The sequence below is a fragment of the Paracoccidioides brasiliensis genome (genome assembly GCF_000150735.1).
Source record: "Paracoccidioides brasiliensis Pb18 unplaced genomic scaffold supercont2.6, whole genome shotgun sequence".
NCBI lineage: Eukaryota > Fungi > Ascomycota > Eurotiomycetes > Onygenales > Ajellomycetaceae > Paracoccidioides > Paracoccidioides brasiliensis.
In genome coordinates this window covers 427,390-447,704 of record NW_011371363.1, presented here as the reverse complement: position 1 = coordinate 447,704, position 20,315 = coordinate 427,390, and the positions used below count along the sequence as shown (strand labels likewise).

At 45.2% G+C, this 20,315-nt stretch overlaps 9 protein-coding genes across 9 annotated transcripts; 6 read left to right on the top strand and 3 right to left on the bottom strand.

Moving 5' to 3' along the window:
• Positions 1–3,663: 3,663 nt before the first annotated feature.
• On the bottom strand, positions 3,664–4,108 carry PADG_05249 (uncharacterized protein; the record flags this gene model as incomplete). Its single annotated transcript, XM_010762354.1, has 2 exons — positions 3,664–3,852; positions 3,944–4,108. 2 exons carry the CDS (start codon positions 4,106–4,108, stop codon positions 3,664–3,666), a joined length of 354 nt encoding a protein of 117 aa, XP_010760656.1.
• A 1,247-nt stretch (positions 4,109–5,355) lies between these two features.
• PADG_05248 (uncharacterized protein) lies at positions 5,356–8,148 on the top strand (the record flags this gene model as incomplete). The annotated part of the gene is made up of 2 exons (XM_010762634.1): positions 5,356–6,589; positions 6,662–8,148. 2 exons carry the CDS (start codon positions 5,356–5,358, stop codon positions 8,146–8,148), a joined length of 2,721 nt encoding a protein of 906 aa, XP_010760936.1.
• A 1,550-nt stretch (positions 8,149–9,698) lies between these two features.
• On the bottom strand, positions 9,699–11,667 carry PADG_05247 (uncharacterized protein; the record flags this gene model as incomplete). Its single annotated transcript, XM_010762353.1, has 7 exons — positions 9,699–9,833; positions 9,905–10,306; positions 10,365–10,402; positions 10,462–10,633; positions 10,692–11,117; positions 11,185–11,269; positions 11,345–11,667. The coding sequence occupies 7 exons, from the start codon at positions 11,665–11,667 to the stop codon at positions 9,699–9,701; spliced, it is 1,581 nt and encodes a 526-aa protein (XP_010760655.1).
• Positions 11,668–13,011: 1,344 nt separating this feature from the next.
• On the top strand, positions 13,012–14,281 carry PADG_05246 (uncharacterized protein; the record flags this gene model as incomplete). The annotated part of the gene is made up of 3 exons (XM_010762352.1): positions 13,012–13,069; positions 13,138–13,214; positions 13,322–14,281. 3 exons carry the CDS (start codon positions 13,012–13,014, stop codon positions 14,279–14,281), a joined length of 1,095 nt encoding a protein of 364 aa, XP_010760654.1.
• Positions 14,282–15,396: 1,115 nt separating this feature from the next.
• On the bottom strand, positions 15,397–16,063 carry PADG_05245 (ubiquitin-NEDD8-like protein RUB2; the record flags this gene model as incomplete). Its single annotated transcript, XM_010762351.1, has 4 exons — positions 15,397–15,484; positions 15,690–15,850; positions 15,894–15,923; positions 16,016–16,063. The coding sequence occupies 4 exons, from the start codon at positions 16,061–16,063 to the stop codon at positions 15,397–15,399; spliced, it is 327 nt and encodes a 108-aa protein (XP_010760653.1).
• An 846-nt stretch (positions 16,064–16,909) lies between these two features.
• PADG_11899 (uncharacterized protein) lies at positions 16,910–17,185 on the top strand (the record flags this gene model as incomplete). Its single annotated transcript, XM_010762820.1, has 1 exon — positions 16,910–17,185. One exon carries the CDS (start codon positions 16,910–16,912, stop codon positions 17,183–17,185), a length of 276 nt encoding a protein of 91 aa, XP_010761122.1.
• Positions 17,186–17,248: 63 nt separating this feature from the next.
• Positions 17,249–17,728, top strand: PADG_11898 (uncharacterized protein; the record flags this gene model as incomplete). The annotated part of the gene is made up of 2 exons (XM_010762819.1): positions 17,249–17,529; positions 17,614–17,728. 2 exons carry the CDS (start codon positions 17,249–17,251, stop codon positions 17,726–17,728), a joined length of 396 nt encoding a protein of 131 aa, XP_010761121.1.
• A 616-nt stretch (positions 17,729–18,344) lies between these two features.
• PADG_05244 (60S ribosomal protein L44) lies at positions 18,345–19,010 on the top strand (the record flags this gene model as incomplete). Its single annotated transcript, XM_010762350.1, has 4 exons — positions 18,345–18,425; positions 18,528–18,620; positions 18,708–18,892; positions 18,971–19,010. The coding sequence occupies 4 exons, from the start codon at positions 18,345–18,347 to the stop codon at positions 19,008–19,010; spliced, it is 399 nt and encodes a 132-aa protein (XP_010760652.1).
• A 286-nt stretch (positions 19,011–19,296) lies between these two features.
• On the top strand, positions 19,297–19,635 carry PADG_11897 (uncharacterized protein; the record flags this gene model as incomplete). Its single annotated transcript, XM_010762818.1, has 1 exon — positions 19,297–19,635. The coding sequence occupies one exon, from the start codon at positions 19,297–19,299 to the stop codon at positions 19,633–19,635; it is 339 nt and encodes a 112-aa protein (XP_010761120.1).
• Positions 19,636–20,315: the final 680 nt, after the last annotated feature.

Here is a 20,315-nt window from a genome sequence, read left to right as displayed (position 1 = left end):
CTAAGTCAAAGATTTGAAAATGACCTTTGGCACCCAGTAGCCTTCTATTCAAAGACAATGAATGGTGCAGAGCTTAATTATGAAGTTCATGATAAGGAAATGCTGGCAGTAGTCCGGGCCTTACAAGAATGGCGGGCAGAGCTTGAGGGACTACAACGGGAGGAACGATTCAAGATCCTCACTGATCATCGTGCACTGGAATACTTCATGACTACCAAGAAGCTGAATGCACGTCAAGCCCGCTGGGCAGAGTTCCTCTCCCGTTTCTACTTTGAGATCAAGTATCGACCAGGCAAGGCCAACCTGCTAGCAGACGCACTGAGCAGGCCTGAGCAGGTTAGAAGGCAACAGGACGGCCGTATGCAGATCCTCCTAGGACCAGAGACCCTCGACCCCCAGATCACTCCCTCTACAGACATTGCTAGCATCAACTCCTCAGAGAAAGAGAGCATTGCTGAATGCATAGTGTCTCTAAACAAGACAGCCACCTCAATTGAGCCCCTGCGGCAGCGGGCAGATGAGGAGAATAGTCCCTATACAATGGAGGACAATGGGCTACGGTACAATGGAAGACTAGGGGTGCCTGTTCAGGAAAAGGAAACCCTGATAGCCAAGCTACTGCAGGAAATTCATGATCAAGCTTCAACAGCACACCCTGGAGGACGAAAGACCCTGGCCCTGGTGCAATCACGCTATTGGTGGGCCACCTGGGGGACAGACGTCCTACGCTATATTCGGAACTGCCATGTGTGCCGGATCAGTAAAATTCCAAGAGATAAGACTCCTGGTTTGCTAAAGCCATTACCAATACCAGAACGGGCATGGCAGCATATTGCAATGGACTTCATGGACGTGCCGAAAAGCAAAACAGGTTATGATGCCATTTTGGTCATAGTATGCCGGCTAAGCAAGAAGACAATCTCCATTCCAACCACCCGGGGAGTTACAGCCCAGGAGCTGGCCCGACTATTCATTCGATTCTACTATTCATACAATGGGGCGCCTGACTCAATTGTCTCTGACCGAGGCCCCCAGTTCATATCAAGCTTTTGGGATGAGTTTACACAGATCCTGGGCATAAAACTGAAACTCTCAACGGCGCATCATGCACAAACTGATGGACAGACAGAAGTGGTGAATCAATACATTGCCACCCGTCTTCGCCCCTATGTCAGTTACTACCAAGATGACTGGGATGAGTGGCTGCCCATTATAGACCATGCCTCCGCAGCTACCCCAAATGCTTCCACAGGGATCTCCCCCTTCCTCGCAGCAAATGGATATGAACCCCGAATGTCATTTGACTGGCAACCACTGGCGGAGAAATTGGACATGAATGAGAAAAGAAATCGAGAAGCAGCAAGGAGCTTCATTCACCGAATGAGAGAGATCTGGAACCAGGCGAGTAAAGGCATAAGGACAGCACAGGAACAGATGAAGAGGCAGACTGACAAGCACCATCGAGAGCCTGACTTTGCAGTAGGAGATTTTGTTTATCTAACATTGAAATCATACAAGATGGATCGACCAAGCCGTAAACTGGCAGAGCAGAATGCCGGCCCCTTCAGAATCCTGGAAAAGGTGGGCAATGCCTACAAACTGGACCTCCCCATAACAATGAAGATTCATTCAATCTTCTCCCCAGACAAGCTACGCAAGGACTCCAGAGACCCTCTACCTGGCCAGACTATCAGACCACCAGACCCAATTGAAATAGATGGTGAGAATGAATGGGAAATAGATCGTATACTGGCCAGTCGAATAAGCCGGAGCAAGCTGCAGTATCGGGTGCGCTGGAAGGGGTTTGATGAGGATTCTTCATGGTACCCCGCTCGCGACTTCAAAGGATCACCACACGCCATACGCGACTTCCATGAGGCTAACCCTACAAAAGCTGGACCCCCAAGGCGACTAGATGAGTGGCTGAAGGCATGGGAGACAGACAGCTACCTGAAGGACGAGGTTGATGACGACCTACCGGCATGAGGACATGCCTGCCCCTAGACCGGGGGGTGATGTTAGGCTCAGCGTCCGACCGAGCCCGACCGAAGGCCGGTGCCCGGTTAGACTCGACGTCGGATTAAGCTCGGCGCCCGATTAGGCCTAATCCATATCACGTGACCACACGACCATGCAGGTGGTTATAATCCACGCAGGCCCCAGCACCCCCTTTCATCCCATCAAGCTTAGTATTTCGTTATATAGCAGTTAGCAACGCAGAGAGTTTCCTTCTTATGCAGCTCGCATTCGCTCCCTAACAATTTTCAGTTATTTAACTAGTTCTAATCTTGAGCTTATATTCTATAGAGATTAAAAGTAGAAATCTTATATCATATACTCTTTACTTTTCACAAGTATGTTTTTTCAAAGCTAACTTTGAAGTAGAAGAATTTAATAAGACTAAAAAAAAAATCAAAACTGAAAAAACTTTCATATGAGATATAATATGAAATTTCTCAACAACAGATAGAAGAAATTTCATAAGAATCATTGAAATATTTTTTCAAAACTAAAATTTCTTTATAATTAATTTTCATATTTTTTAAATCAAGTATTATAAGTTGATAATGAAAATTATTGATAATATTTAATTTTTTTGAGAATAAATATATTCTATTAATTATATATTTAATTTTTGATTAAATTTTATAAAAATTATCTATCTTATCAGATTCTGTAGAAGTTTTGACTGATTGTATTTAAAATTCAAATTTCATAAAATTGACTATGTTTTGAAAAGAATATTGTATTTTATAAAGCTCATCTAATTCTCTAAGTAGTCAGATTGAATAATTTAAAGTGTTTACAGTCATATCACATAGATTTAATTATATTAGAAGTCAATAAGTAAGTGTGATTAGTTAAGAAAGCAGATGATTATATATCTATAAATAGAAAAAAAAACTAATAATTAAAAATACAAATAATTATATAGAAAATAATATATATATTTAATAATTTTAATATATTAAAAATATATTATTAACTTTTTAAATAATAAAGTAATAATTATTTATATAAAACTTTTATTAAACTTTTATTCTTTAATAAATATAATAAAATAACATTCTATTTAGTTAAAAGAAAAAAAGACATTATATAAATTTTATAATTATGATATTTTATAAAGAAAAATATAAATTAATTTAGTAAATATAATATAACTAGTTATGAAATTTAATACTTATATAATTTTTATTTTATCTATATAAATATTATACTAAATTTATATTCTATTAATTAAATTATACTACTGTTTAATTTACTCAATTTAAGTTTTTAAATTCTTTTAATATCAATTTTTCTATTAATAAAAAATAAGACTTTAAGATTATATTATAAGAATTTTGCAGTTCACACTTTGTACTAACAGATTGTATCTTGAAGATATATATGCAAGAGAAAATGAGCTTTGAAATCGTCATTGAATATTTATTCATCTAGAAGTTTCTTCTTTTCAGGACTTGATCTTTGCTGAAAGACATGGCTGGCAGGATTGATTGCTAAACTAGCCACTCGGAAAATGCTTCTAGAGATGTTAAATGCCTGTTGCTGCTGCCTGTACAGAGGAATAAAGGCCATTTTCTAGGCTGTTAAGGGCTGATTGGATAGATTCCTCGCGTTAAGAGGCCATTTTAACAAGGTGGCTGAAATAATCGCGCTTTAGGTATGAATGTGGTTGGATATTACGCGGTTGGGCGTCTTACTGACAATTGGGTGTTGGGTTTTAGTTGTTGCGGCAACGTGTGCTTCCTTCCTCATGCCTGGAAGCTTCGGCCAATCCATGGGAAGCTGCGAGAAGCTGCGAATGCTGCGGTGTTTTCGGGCAGGCGTCACGTGTACCGTCACCGCCTTTTGACCCGGGTTACAAAACAACAGAAGAAATACGTACGTAAGATACGGCCATTCGATTACCTCAGTTACCTCAATTACCTCACTTTACCGTGATTTGCCCGATCGGGTATTTTTCAACCTCAGTCACCAACATCATCCAACCATCGATAACTTCTTCGCCAACTTCATCCATTTCATCCATTTCATCCACTTCATCCACTTCATCCACTTCATCCACTTCATCCCCTTCATCCATTTCATCCATTTCATCCATTTCATCGACTTCATACCCTTCATCCAGTTCATTACCAACATTTTCCTTGCTCTCCTCCCCTCTCCCCTGTGTCTATTCCATCATCTCTACCGCCTCCCCGTCTCAGGCTCGAAATCTGGCTCCCTCCAATCCCCTCCTTGCTCCTTAAGCCACTGTCTTTGCTGGTCTACCCCGGTTCACCAAAACGGCCCCAGTCAACTAGCCAAGTTCTCTCGAGGTTTGATTGGCCTTTGATTCCACCTCGCCCTCTTGAATCGTTCTCGCTCACTGGACCACCGCATCATTACTCAGCGCCTGTGTTACCTGGAACATCCACACCCTTGTCAAGTTGCAGTCTTTGTTGAATGTGACCCCATTATTGCTATTTTCGTGTTCGCTCGGCTTCGTTGGGCTTTCTAAGTGGGCGCCCTCCATTGGTCTTGACCCGCCAGCTCGTTTTCGCTCCGTGCTACCTGCAGTAATAGGCAAGCTTCGACAAGGCTCCTTCACCCGTGAATCTGTGATTTTTCAAATCCATAGGGCTCAACACTACTTTATGAAAAGTGATCACGCCACGGCATCTGGGAAAGGAAGCCAAAACGGGAGTGTGCCTAGAGGGAAAAGAAAACAGCCACGGAACAGCAATTGTTAGGAATTCTTTTGGAACGCCAGGAACGCGGTACGTCCCGCGCACGCCAAAAGCAAAGGAAAACCTTTCAACAATTGGATCAACTATTTACGAAGTGCCTAGTATACTCAAGTAATTTTTTTTGCGTTCCTCCCCGAACTCACCGAAAGCTGTGGAATAATAATAAAATTTTGGGGACAACAAATAATTAACTGTCGGCAAAACTTTCAATCAACTGAGGAACTCTCCACTCTGTTCGGCTTCAGCCACTGTTCTCAGTCGGCCAACGACGTCTTCCAAACGAGATATCTAAACTTCCAACTTTCCATATCACGACTTACCACCTATTCCGTACAGCGACGGGCTATCCTTTGTACTTTTCATGAACCTTAACGTGACGTTTTTTTCCGGACACACGATGAAGTTTCCTGTCAATTCTTAGCCTGTTTTTCTTTCTCTATTTCTTTCTTTCCTTTTTCCTTTTCCTTTTTTTTATTTATTTATTTTATTTTTTACCCCGGTCGTGTAACGTGCACTACGTGAATTCGGAACCAGTGTGCAGGCTGGTCCCTGCAAATTCAGCCCAATCCGTAATTTGGGTCTGGTTGAAAACCTGATTCCATACTTTGTCGTCTCGTCCATGGCTTCCTCGTCGAGCAACCCTTTGCACTCCAATAATATGCCGGCTGATGTCAACAATGCGCTGGCCCACGGTGGGGGCACATCGACCACGCGAACAAGTTCTAGCCCAGATGTGCAAGGTCCTTCTCAATCCGACTCTATTGTCTCGCCCGTAGTGCTCCAGACTCCAGTAGTGAGCATGTCTTATCACACCAGACATAACTCTTCCAGACGATCCGCACCAGTATCTTCAGCCAACTCAGCTTCTTCATCGCGTGAGACCTCTCCCACCCGTTATCCCCTTCGATCGATAAGTTCCGCTACAGTGTCAAGATCCGGATCCCGATCGCGCAAAAATAGTCAGGAACTGAGTCCAACTCGTGGTCCGGGGAGCTCGTTGAATCCGCATGCCCTTGTATCCTCCGCTATTGCTCTCCCACGAAAACACTCCAATGTGAACAAACCGCAGCTGCCTCCGCCCTCCTCTGACCTACCAACAGACTTACCCCGTCCCAGCAAGTCTAATAACATGCCCCAGAGGCATGACGACACATCACCCCAATGGCCTATATCGCCCAGACTCATATCACCTCCCCCGTCAGTCCTCTCGTCGCGTAACAATGTCTCTCACGCTTCGTCAAAACGACTAGATCACGACATCACCACGGCAAATATGGCCATCAAGAGAAACCCTGCACCGACTGCTGATGCCGCGCAAGGTGAAAATGCACCAGAAGAGGAAGCTGATAAGTTCACTCGCCAAAATTCACGAGTTTCTTTGAATAGAGGGGCTAGCGTGGCCGGATCGACGTTAGAAACGGTACAAGAAACCAACGCCTCGACATCGTCGCCCGTAATTCAGACTAGGGAGGAAAATGTGGAGGAAAATGTACCATGGAATGCGAAAACTGGTATGGAAAGTGGAAGCGACAGCGGTGGGAACAAAAGCAAGTCAAGGGTAGCTTCGGCCAACACGAGGCCGGGTGATATTATCTCAAAGCGCTCGTTTACCTCTCTCAGTGTCGCGCGAGGGAAACCCGGTGATGCATCCGCTAGAAACATGATCATCGAGGCAGAAACAGTCAGTTCCGTACCGCAAGTAGCTCTTGGCGGTGGTGCAGGCGAACGAGGCGTTTCTGGAAGAGCAGATGTTGGAGGGAGCATCCGGTTGAAAGCAAGCGACGAAACTATTCGACCAAGGAAAGAGAAGAAGAAATCAGCGCGCAAGGTGACAGCACTTCCAGCCGGCACAGGTTTGTTCACACCTATTTATGCCTTTGTTACCATCTGGCTCTTCTTGATGGCTAACTGAAATTCCCATTTAGTTTCGTCCAAGGCCGATATATTTGAGGCCAAAGTTGCAAGTGCTGTCGATGAGGTCGATTCTTCAGATTCTGCGGAAACTTTCGTTTACGAGTCAAATCCTCCAGATTCTCATCCTGCTCGGCAACACAGATATCACTCGAGAACCCCCAGCACTACGTCAATGACTAGCCAATTGGATCAGTACGGGGGACGCACACGACATGGCGTCAGGGACCAAGGCATTACTGGCAAGAGGAGTATGAAGTTCACGAATGCTGGGTATGGGACTTTGGATGGAGAAGGAGACCTGTCTGGCGGTAGAGGCAGCGGAAGAACTAATGGACATATCCATACCTCACGCCATTCTCATATTGGCCGGCATGGTAGGAGTGGTCATGCGTCTGTGCTTGATCCGTCTCCCTTTATTGTATCCCAGAGTCCGAAGTCCTCGAGGCATAATGTCAGCAACGGTAGTAGACAAACCTACCGCAGCGCCCATGGCTATCGTATGACTGGAAGCCCCAAAAAGAATGGGGACACCTATGGCTACGATTTCGATGGTGAAGGCGCAGATGATGAACGAGCGCCGCTTGTTGGGTCTGTGCGTGGGGGCCGCGGTCGCCATGGTCACCGTCCCAACAGTGCCAGTCTGCGTCAGATGGAATATATGGAGGAACGCCAGCGCAGCTGTTTAGGACGGTACGGCTTTTGTACCATTTTAATGGTTTTCCTATTAATTTGCATCGGGGGAGTGACTACTCTCGTCGTCGGTCTCATGAAACCGCTTGTGCATGTGCATGTCCGGAAGATCCAAAACGTCCTGGCCTCGGAGCAAGAAATCATGTTTGGCCTCGAGGTGCAAGCCGTCAATCCTAATATCATGTCGCTTACCATTAACGATATGGATGTCAATATATTCGCCAAGAGCAGGTTTGTTGGTAGCGAGTCGTTCTGGCGGGATTCTGATCCTCGCCCAGATCTATTACCTCTGCCAGTACCGCGGACAAAGGATAGCAGAACGAGGGCCCGCTTGATCAGTTCGTTGAAGGAGCCCACCGCATCTGCAGACGACACCAAACTACGCGATTCGTACGAAGGAACTGACGAGGACGATAATCCCATTTTCGAAGACCCTTCTGTTGATCCACAGACAATGTTACTCGGTCGCATCTTCCATTTCGATTCTCCTCTAACTTTCGAATCTTCCCCCTGGAAGCACCTGCCATCCTGCTCAGTTGGTGAAGTACGGCTGGCGAAGCCAGGAAACAAAACTGAAGAGGGCGGCACGGCCCGCTGGGAACGCGTCCTGCAACATCCCTTTGAACTGATCGTGCGGGGCGTTGTTAAATACCACCTACCCCTGACCTCGCGCAGGTGGTCCGCGTCCATCAGCTCGAAGGTGAGGATAGCTTTGGACGATGATGGTGGCAACAAGGGCGGATCCAAACACCCAGAAATCCCCGGGCATGGCAACAACGAGACTGTCGCCGAAATTCATCGATCCTGACAGTCATATAATTGTCGTCGGTGCCCTCTGTCATTGCCCAAATTCTTGTCATTTAGGCCATCCTGTCGAGAAAGAGGATTTGATTTAGACCCAATCACCTTTACTTCTCTTTTCTTTTCTTCATTTCCATTTCCTTATTTTTCTTCGGTTTTTCTACTGATCGTTAATCCCACCTTTTTTTAATATTTTTGTATACCCACGTCGCGTTGCATAAGGGTTTCTTTTATTTCCCTCCCCCCCTTCCCCCTCCCCTTCTTTTCTTACCGTTTTCGATTTTGTTTGAATTCGTCCTTTTGATTCTTTAGCGGCTATAGGTAGTTAAGGGGCATTAAATATCGCATCGGCAATTAAAACAACCATGCGACAAAACAAACGGCAAAAAAGGCACGCAGAAATGGTGTTATTTTATTTACGGTGGTTTTCTCTTCTCTCTACTCAGCATTTATTCGTCTATCGAAACCTTTTTTTTTTTTTTTTTTGGGTTCGAACGACGATCCGTGGGGGCTTTAAATAAACAATTATAGAACGGGAAATGGTGGATAGACAACAATGAAGTCCTCCCAGGAAGTTGGGGTGATTTGGCGCGTCATATCAGGTCTTCCAACATACCTATACACACTCCTTTTGTTTTTCCTTTGTTTTTGAAAATTATCTATCATGATGTGACGAGATAAAAAGAGATATTCAGATTGTTGTTATTATCACTGGGAATGGAAAGGGGGAAATATAGTGGGAATGAAATCTTCACAGAAGACATAATTTTCCCATTAAAACTTTACATCTTTTTGTGGACTCCTTGTGCTATTATTGAGATATTTGTCACAGACTTGTTTACGTAGTTACAAGGTCTTTTATCATTGATTGAGAGATGCAGTTCGCCCACACATCATTCCCAATTTACAAAGACTCAAGTTCCAGAGACAACCTGTGTCATTTTGATGATGGAAGATTTTAACAAAACAATCTTCACACGACACAGTCCAAATCTTGTCCTACAATGGTAGCACCCCAACTCACCACAGGCCAAAAAAATGACCACATCTCTCATGCTTGTGCTTCTTGTCCAACCGTCCTCCTAACAAAGGTCTTACGCACCATTTCTTTGCTTCTAATTTGCCCATCCTCCGGTTGTCCTGGCAGTTTAAACTCGGTTTAATCGCAGGTCACCCCCTTGTTGACGTCGACGATATTGATTCTTGTGACCTAGTTAACTAATAAGCAAGTCGGTGACAGGGGGCTCGAGACTCCTCAGTCGACGCTGGATTTTGTAGGATTGTTTGTCCTGAGTGACGCTGATGTAAAGCGAACTGGTCATAATCTGGAATCCAAGGTAAAGGGCAAACTTTACGTAATGGGACAAGATTTTCTTCACATTCTTATTTATATACCCCCAAAGCATAATGTTAAACCGCTGAGGGTCGATAGATACTCAGTCGTCTGGAAACAAGCTGGAGAAGAAGGTATCCAGGTAACGTGTATTTGAAGCGGTAACCTAGATAGGGGTTTATTTTTTTAATATCTTCTCATAGCCCTAGCATGTTCTCTATTCTCTAGAGAATTCTGTAGTTCTTGAACTCCCTTGTAGGAACCCTCCTTTCAAACATGATGTCAAGTTCCTCATAAGTCCGCCCTTTCGTCTCAGGGACACAAAAATAAGTCCATATAAAACAAAGAACAGCCAATCCCTATAAAATCTCGGTTAGCAAGGTGGAATCGACATTTCGAGAGCAGCGCACAATGCAAAGGCTATACTTACACCAAAAAAGAACCCTAATTTCCCTCTCATATTCCCAGCATCCGGATTTATCATATAAGGAATCGCAACCGTCATAACTATGCCGAAGAGAGCTTGAATAGCCGTTGAGATGGCGATCGTCTTCCCTCGAAGTTTGGTCGCCGAACATTCACATAGAATAACGAAACACACAGGCCCAACTGAGAGGTCATAGACAAAATTCCACAACAGCATCATGGAAGACTGAGCCCAAATTACCTTGGGCCGTTCCGTATAGTTGGGCACACAATCCAGGATGCCGACGATAAAGAGAATAACTGCCAGTCCAGCAAGGCCGCTGCTGTAGATCACCCGACGCCCAAAGTATGCAAGTAGAATCCAGGATAAGATGCATCCCAGAAATCCCACACCGAGAAAGCCGACCTTGGGGATGCCGGTTAGGGTTTGCATTACGGTTTTAGCAGGAAAACAGGACACTTACACCCATATTGAATGCATCATCGGTAGGGAGACCAGCCACTATTGATTAAGCATTAGTACTTCTCAGCCTGCGTGAAGTGTAGGTAACTATCACGTACGAGTGAAAAAGTAGTTGGAGTATCCAATGAGATAAATTCCGGCGAGAACTTGAATGCTGTATACACCGATGGCAATCTGGGTGCGGCGAAGGCTGGATCTCTTGAAACAATCACGGAAAGTAGTTCCGGCTTCCAGCTCTTGTTCAAGGCGATCGGTTTCGATAATCACTTCCTAGACAAGGTTTCAGGGACATGTCCTAATGCACTGAGTTTGGCACAGATAAACTTACCAAGGTTGGTTTGACGTCAACTGTCGATACTGCGAGCCTTCGAAGTGAATTTTCGGCGTCTTCCAGCCTCCCCTTCCTGACGAGCCACCATGGACTCTCAGGGGCAAAGAAGAGCCCAGCAAGGATTACGGCTGGCCAAAACCATTGAGTCGCAAAAGGGGCACTGTATGCCCAGTGGTTGTCTAGCCCGTGTGTTGCGGCAGAAATCCCGTTTGCTGTAAACTGGCCGATCACAAAACAGAGGTTCACGTATGCAGTCAAAATACCACGTAGAGCAACGGGGCAAACCTCCGAAGCATAGGCGGGAGCAATGACCGCATACGATCCCAAGACTAGACCTCCAAGGAGCTCACCAACGATCAATACTTTTAAGGAGCGTGCAAAGAACTGAATGAAGACACAGCTCGTCGTAATGACGACGCAAGCCTACAGGAAGAGCAAAAGCAATTCAGCATGGCCTTCTAACACACTGATGAATACACAGAGAGCATACTGCAAAAGTTTTCTTCCTACCAAACCACTCCATCGGATATGTAGCGGCTAGAGAGCCTACAACTTGGCCTATGGGACTTCCCATACTATTTATTAAGACACTGAATAAGCATCCCTCCCCCTAGATATTAGAGGATTTGGTAGTATAGAATATTATTGACCTGAGACCAGACTGCCAGGCAGCAGAGATTATCCATTTCCCTTTGAACAGATATCCGAAATCTTCTTGGAATCTAGGAACTCCATAGAGATTCCCAATGACCTGAGGGTCATAGCCCGTCATGATTACCCCAAGAGAGAAAAAGAAGGACCAAGCAGCTGCTTGGGGATAAAGCTTCAGTGCCGTGCGGATATCTAATTCATGTTCTGCGATGGTTGCAAGCTGGGCTTCGGGACTGATCTCTTCGAGAAGGCCAACGTTAACCTTGCCCTTTTGATCCTCAACATCCTCACGATGAGACGCCATGTTCGGCTTGCTGGACATGGGGAAAGTTGAGTGCACAGATGGGCGATGAGATAAAGCCGATTGAAGGGCAGACAGAAGCGGCGTGCGACTGTCAACAGCTTCATCTATTCCAAAGCAAACAATTCACTTTCCGTCAGAACAAATGAGGACGGCATGAGGTCAACAGGACAATAGGCAGCTAATAAACCTGCCCCGCCTCTACTCACCGTAGCTGATATTTGAATCCAACATCTTCACGGCTAAAAGGAAGTAAGTGGGTGATAAAACCAGCAAATATCATTCCATACAATAGGTTCCCCGCACTACACATACCTGGCGCGTCTAGGGATCTTCAGAATGTATCCTGGACTGTGAACGCTGTCACGATAGCATCGGCAAACCCCTCGCCTCAACCAGGTACCTACTGGCCGATCAACATAAAAGATAACTGTGGTTTAATTGATGTTGAACGGAGAGATTCTGGTTGACATGCATTGAAATCGAAATCCGGAGCGAATGGATGTAAGAACGAAGGAACAAACATATACGGTTGGCATGGCACTATTGGCGGAACTTGGAACATTAGTAAGCGACTCGCTCGCTATTCTTTAACTGCAGATTTAAGGGCCTTAGGGAGCGACTATTAGGCGCCTGCAGCCTGGCTAACCCTATATTTTAGTTAAAGATCTTCTATCAACTGCAATGCAATGGCTTAGAAACCCCGTGAAAAGATAAAACAACTTTACTATTCCAGCAACTCAGTAGTTAGGGAAGATAAAAGACACTTAAATTTTCTTTTTATCTATCAACTTATCATTTGCCAACAACCATGAGCAGCCATCATAAGGCCGTAAATGTAGCAGTTAAAGCAATCCAAGAGGTAACTACATGTTTTTGATACCTACCTTGCTCTTCAAACAACGACAAAAATTCCCCCAAGTTGACCCTTCAGGCAATTAGAAGAAGTCGATCCCACATAAACTCCCCACAAATATCAACAACTGTGTTCCTTTCAGCTGGTAACCGTCAGGAGTCGACGCCTCCCCGCTGATTCCCCAGGCATCACCGCTGGTCAAACTCGTTGCTCTGCAGGTAGCCGTAAGGTTCGTTATTCTAGTTTGACGTTGAAGTGCGGGATGACGTAATCACCCAGGCCCTCTCCGGCTGGTCAAAGCTTCAAGCAACTCAACAACTTCAACCATGAACTCAGAGCCAAAAACCGTTCGAGTGGCCCGAACCCATGGGGTTAATATCTTGCCTAGATAATTTTGTTGCTCCTTTCTTTGTACCTGCTTTCCAGGTATATTCTCGGACCGTGACCCTCTCCATGTAGTTAATCCTCCTTTCCTTTTGTTGCCCTGTTTAGCTTGCGTCTTCCTCCAAATGCCAGCGCCGTCCTTGCTCCAGCTTGCGCGAAAGTCGTGCATGAGAATGATAAAAAGTAAGAATCCCCCATTATGCTGCAATAACGAATACTGAATACTGAATGTGTCTAAACCTCCTTCTTAGGGATTGATGATATTGGATTGGCCCGTTATGATCTTATTAGGCCCATACTTCAAAAAATCGAGAATCCAGAGCAGTTGGTATGTATCCCCCCCCCCCCCCCCCACGAACCCCATTCCATATAACCACCAAGCATAAATTCATTATTTCCTGATCTCTTTTACTAACCCCAAATTCCCGCCGATAGCATGAACTTGAGCTCAAGTCACCACACCTCCTCGATCATGACGCAGAATTATGGATAGAATTTATCAAGCGTGACGTTCCTCGCTTCGACGAGCTCGTTCTGCCCGAGAACCCTGAGAGTTGGTACGATGTTTACCATGAACTCCTGGAGAAAACTGCACGGGAAGTAGATGAGGATGCGGAACGTATGAAACTTGCGCTGCTTGGCCTCGATTCCCATAAGGCAAAACATAGTTCCGTGATGGTGGATACTCGGCAAATGCGATTACCCAGAGAGAAACCGACCGCGATCCAAAGACAAGCTTTTCTCGACCGTAAAATGGGTGGCAACCGCCCCGTTTTTATCTCGGGAGGGAAGCCATCTGGAGGCCGTGGGCTCAACCCGTTGGACCAAAGCGCGCGGTGGAGATTGGAGGCCTCAAGAATACCACGACCGACTGCTAAGAAGTCAGCACTGCCTTTCGTGAAGAGGAATCAACGACTTTGTATTCCCACACATCGTCTGAGTAGCAGTGCCACCCAGATCGTTAACGCCCCACGATCGTTGATTGAGGATTACAAGCGACCAATTGAACAAAACATTCCAAAACCAAAAACCGGGGACCCGCGATCTCCAGCACACAAAAACCTCAAACCTAATCCCCGAGATTCGAAATCAGAGGATCTGAAAACCCTCACTTCATCTCCAACAACCACCTCACCTCGCACCTCGGCCTTGCCCAAACAGAGCCCTTCACCTACCGAAAAGGAAGAATCTCCTGTAACATTAAGGTCACGCTTGGATATCAGGCCACACGGCAACACGCCCAAAGATGCCACATATACAACACCTACGAAACTCCCACCGAACAGCCCCAAGATCAAGGACGACAACGAAAAGCTTACACTGTCGCGCCTAGTTATAAGGAAACGCCCGGAATTAGACTCTGTACTTATGAAACCAAAAAAGCGACGGCTGTGACCATATCGAGCGAAATCTCCGCCTTTCTGGCATGAAAGCCAGACCCTCACCAACCGGGCTACCAATCTCTTTCGCAAGATCCCTTGGCTTACGGACGATTGCATATCTGGACAACAGCTTTGCATGCAAAAATGATACATGATGAAACAGTATCGAATGGCCACCAACTCCCGCTTCACAACAACAACAACAATAGAAAGAAGAAAACACTTTTACATTTCCAGTGGAATGAATAGAACACGCATTTTCCCTTGTGATAAAGGAAAGGTGTTGGATGGTGTACAAATTGTGGGGTCTAACGAAAACGGATACACTGTGCGTGCATAGAGGTGTCTTTGGGATTGGATTTGGAGTTCATGTTTTTAGAAATATTGAAAGATGTGCGTGTAACGTCCGTCTTTAATAAATTTTCTTGGGTTCATTGGAAATCAGAAGGTAGCAAACCCAGTGCTGATTTTTCTCTTCCTTTCTCCTTTCACCCCTTGTGAGAAAGCTAGGGGAGTGGACTCCCCTTTTTGCCTCCTACCCACTTCCTTTTCCCATTTTAACTCTTACGATTTTCATGCTTTATGCGTTCTCTCTATACCATCACAAGGCGCATTTAGCTAGAAATATGCCCATCACATGTAAATATCTAGCAAGACGAAACGTATATAAAGCGAAGATAGATACTTTTAACGATAAGTTTAATACAACAACTTCGATGAACAAGATGACTTGAAAATAAAAGATACTGGATTCGTTAAGCCGTGAGTACAAACAAAAAAGGGGAGGAGGGGATATGTAGTCATTCTAAAATGCAGCAAGCTAGGCACAGAGATGGGAAGAAACATGTGCACTGCGACGGTGGTCAGCATATTAGATAGTCAAAGGATTACTCCAGGATGCAGTTATCTGACCTCCCGCCGTGCACGAGAAAAATTGCATAAATGAGCCAGAGCAATCTCTAAGAGAATATCCCCTCACTATCTCAGAAACCGCATCCACAATGCTACCAGGGAATATATAGTCGAGTGGCGGGAATTGGTAATTTAACAATTTATCATCGAGGTATAGGCGACAAAATGGGAGTCCTAAAAAATTTGGTGGTTTGAAATTTCTTCTCCTTTCCCTTTCTACAACACGCCACCGCGAAGAGCGAGAACTAAATGTAGCGTAGCGCCGCCCTCGAGATTGTATTCAGCTGCAGTCTTATCGTCTGCCCTGTCGCGAGGAAAGGAAAAATGATATCAGCAAACTGGTCGTAAGTAGCCTCCTCTTAATCGGAACATCCCACCCCCATACCCTACAGATGGGGTATTTCAAAGGGAAGAAATCCCAGCGACAAAATGGCAGGGCTGGGGAGGGTGAATTCGCGGGGAAAAAGTTGATTATAGTTGTGATGCCAGGGTCGCATCCTAAAACGTACATCTGTTTCCCTCCATAAATAAGCCGCTGTTGAACCGGTGGGATGCCTTCCTTTTCTTCAACACGCTCCTTTATTCGAGAAACCTGACGGAGTAGAAGAGTGACGCTCAGCTGCTGTGCCTGAAATTTTGGAGTTTGCTGTTGCTGCGTATTGCCGCTGGGCTTTTGTGGAGGGAGGGTTTCGGGTTGGGGGAGGCGTACATACCTTGTAATCAGGTTCGATATCCAGTTTGATCTCTTTACCCGTCAGGGTTCGCACTCTGTTGAAAACCGATAGAGAGCGTTCTTGGTTAGCATTTGGTGATCTTCTTTGCTATTATCATATACCTGTTGCGCTGGAATGGGATGTGGTGGGACACTCAACTTAATAAGCATGATGGCTTGGTGACAAGGGAAAAGGTCAACAAAGGGGTAGTTAGAGGAGGATCCTGAAGCCAACGGCGAAGATTGATCTCCTCTGAGATATGGGTTTGTACTTTTGTTGCATGAGAGGTAGGAGTGCTGGCAAATGGTGGGATGTGTGTTTGTTGATTCAGTGCTGAGCCGGGCTGCCAAAATTTGCTCACTAGCGGGGTTGGAAGAGCTTCAACTAAATATTCAGATTGACTTATCTGTCTAGCTATTGTCGCTGGCTACAACAACACTGCTACCTGAAAATCTATGAACACTTGCTGCTTTTCGGCGCAAAAGGCAATACGATTTCATTCTCTAGTGTAAATTAAGCAACGCTAATCTTGCCGCTGTATAGCTAGCTAATTTATGATGCCGGGCTGAAGAGCATTCCCGCGCTCATGGGTTCGATCTGGTTGAGAATTTGCAACTAAGACGTCGACCGGTTATTCCAATGCGGAAACGAGTATAAATCACTATCTCATCAAACGTACAACATCATATAGCACCAGCAGCCAGCTCATATAAAAGCAGGGTTTATTTGGTTCAAGACCACATTAAATGGCGCAAAGAGTCCTTCTTTGCCTTCTTGCCATGCACAATGGGGAGAGAAGGGATGTGCAAATCCATTCAAAGGTCTCGTTGCCCAATGTGCCAGTATTCCCGCATATGTTTAGAAGAAACACCCCTTTCGACTCCTCAACATATTCTAAGTAACCAAGATATGTAGTATCATCTCAGCTGATAAAAGCTGCAGGATGAATCCAAGAACCATACACCTACCATCGCTTTGCAAGGTATATTAAATAGAGGGTAATAATGCTAATAATGATGAATCCCGAGTTCGAGGGATGGACGAATATGACTTTGGCAAAACTGGAGGGTCCAGCCAGAGAGCCGAGTTTCGAGAACCCGCAAAAACTGCATCGCCTTTTTGGGCATGTTCACCACTTCACGAGCGGCAGCCCACATGGGGTGATTCAAACTAGAAAACGGAATGTTGCTCCAAGTAAGAATCTCATGCAAAGCTTGAGACATACCTTCAAGCTCTGGGATCTGAAGTTCTGGCATCTGAAGTTCCAGGCATTGGACTTTTTACCCGTTTGAGAGAGTTCACTTGAATGCCCTGGCTCTGGTGCACTGTCAGAAAACTGAGGACAAACATGTTCCATGGGCCAACAGGGCATATCTGATGTTACCCAGTTACCCGCTAAAACATCGCTCGCGTCTCAACAAGCCCATGGTAAGGTGACATGTTGCTTGTTTGGCTATGCCATGGATGCGGAAGATGACCCTGGGGTCCAATGCAACCAAGGTAAATGCTATCATATCCGCCTTCAACCTTCAGAGAGATCTCTTACGATTGTAAAGGGATGCGGTGTCCAAGTTGCGTCCAGATATACTGTTCTCCATCCATGTCACCATAGCCCCATTCATCCAGCCAGCGAAAAGTGCGTAGAAATACTTGATAGATGCAAGGCATGTCCGTTACGTCCATTTCTGAGATGGATAGTGATAAAAAAAATTTGCTTCAGGCGGACTATGGGCGCGAAAAACTGGGGTGGCTCCAGCCCAAGTGGGAGGGAGTTGGTGCGGCAGAGGGGAACGTGTAGTGTAGAGGTCGAGGATCAGCTCAGCCGACCCAACTGAGTAACATTATACATAACATTGAGATCCGAGATGTGTCTATATCGTAGTCAGTACATAGATGTTATTTTCTGTATCTTCCTAGGGATTTTGTTGTTGTCTGCAAAATGCGTTGGGAAGGTTTAGGAGTGTCCCGAAGCGGCTAGCGTCAAGGCATGTGACCTAAGCGAAACGAAATCCCACAACTAAGGACTTGGAGACACTTGGACGGAGGAGAGACTACGAACACTCAGGACACCCATCGACATCACCCAGCTCGACCACCCGGTCAATTCAGTCAAGATGGTAAGAAGGATGTTCCTTTTCTTCGTTTGTTTCTTTGGAAGAGCTATGTTGGGGGTTAATCAAGGATGAGGTGGCGTGGAAACCGTCAAAAATGTCGAGGACTATGACTCTGTATACATCAATTTAGCGGTCTTGGGGACGTACTCGCGCGGCGGAACTTGAAGGAGGAAGGGGACGGAATCGATGGAGTTGAATATATACTCAGCATGGGAGCGGGGGATATTCAACAAAACACTTCATGACCAAACTTCCGTAAACCATTGTTTTATTCGTCAAGCGGACTCGGATGTTCCAGCAAAATGCCCGCTTCTGATACCTCCAAAACATCACAAATATGTCCGAATATCCCTTTCCCTCCCACCGAAACCACGCGTCCGATACTACACAGAATACCGTTCTTATCATGCGGCAGAATGTGCTAAACCAGATGCCTTGATTACTTTGGGGAAATAGCGGGAACACATTTTGAGCAGATGTTATATGCACGGATGCTGATATCTGGGTGTTTTGCTAACAGGTTAACGTTCCCAAAACCCGCCGGACATACTGCAAGTCCAAGGAGTGCAAAAAGCACACCCAGCACAAGGTCACCCAGTATAAAGCTGGAAAGGTGAGAGTGCCGTTTGACTTCATAACCCTTTTGGTCATGAGGGATAGGAATATCAGGTGTGCTGATTGCTTCCGTTTCCAAATCCAGGCCTCGCTATTCGCACAGGGAAAACGTCGTTACGATCGTAAACAGAGCGGTTACGGTGGTCAAACGAAACCCGTGTTCAGGAAGAAGGCCAAGACCACAAAGAAGGTTGTTCTGCGGTTGGAGTGCACGGTCTGCAAGACCAAGGCCCAACTGGCTTTGAAACGATGCAAGCACTTTGAGTTGGGGTACGTGACATTCTGGATATACAAATATCTCTCCTTGGAAACATGTGTTCTTTTACTGACTTATTTTCCCTATTACAGTGGTGACAAGAAAACCAAAGGGGCAGCTCTTGTTTTCTAAACTTTGTAATCCAAGCTTTTCCGTTGTTCTGTTTTCCTTTTCTCTTTTAGCATTTGGGCCCGCTCCGTAAAATAGAGCGGATGATGGATTTTTAAAATGAAAGTCATGAGCAGTCCCTGAGTCTTTGCGGTCCGAATTGTTACTTCTCCCTATCCCAACTCCAGCCCCTATACCTATGATTCACCATCGTAAAGAGTTTCTTAATTTCACCACAACTGCAAAGATACTTATTCTGAAGCGGTTCTACGGATAAGGCTCCTTTAAGCAGGCTATTTCATTCAATGACATGTTGATAGTTGACATCGGAGATTTTGATCCTGGCTCGCAGCCAACAAGCTGGCGCCTGTCAACGGCTCCTGAAATCGGCCTTTCAATAATGAATATCGTCTACTCCCTATTCCCTACTGTAAAATGGCATATTCTTTATATCCTCAAGGGACCAGAACTTGCGCATGTTTGCAGCAACAAGGTGAAATACCTCGTCATCCATACGCACCCACATAACCCGCCTAAACCCATCCATCCTCACTCTCAAGCTCTTCAATTCGAATTCCTTTTTACCTTCCTTGCATTCTGTAAGGTACCCTGCGACCTCACGAGACCTTCGTGGATCAGCTCATCCTGAGCGAGTACCTCCATCTTGCTATGCTTTTCCGTGAATTCAGGCATCCGCTGACCGAGGTGTGGAAAGACAATTTCCTTTTCCACCGTGCGATGAATTCCCAAATCGTTGCAGAAGTTCGTTCCCATTTCGATATTCTTTCATTGTTGGATTGTGATGAGGCACCTGAACACGTTTATTGAATGGTAATGTTCTTGGAGTTGCAATATTTAGCATTGCCACTCATGTCACCGATACTGACAGATAGTTAATGACCTATATATCTAACTAGATCAGTAACACCAGGGTATGTCAGCTGGGACACAGCTTTCTGCTGAGCGAAATCGCTGGTTTACTGGAAATGCCAATCAAAGCCAGGTGAAAAAATAAAAGAAAGGGAAAAAGAAAAGAGAAAAAAAAAGAAAGAAAAAAAAATCTAGAACGAGGCAAGGTTAAGCGCGCGTCGTAGCCAATTCTACCGCGGTGCCTATACGGCGATGGTTTTGCAGACAGGGATAGTGATTCCAAATGTGCGCACATATTTACATATTCTGTACATAAACTGGTTTGACGGTATCTCAATCTTAACTACCAGATCATCGGGAACAACCTCTGTCTTCACACCCAGCAAACCCAGTGCATGCCAAGTACAAGGACAGATTTGGTTGTAGTGAAGCAACGAATTAAGCTTTTTTTGTTGCAGA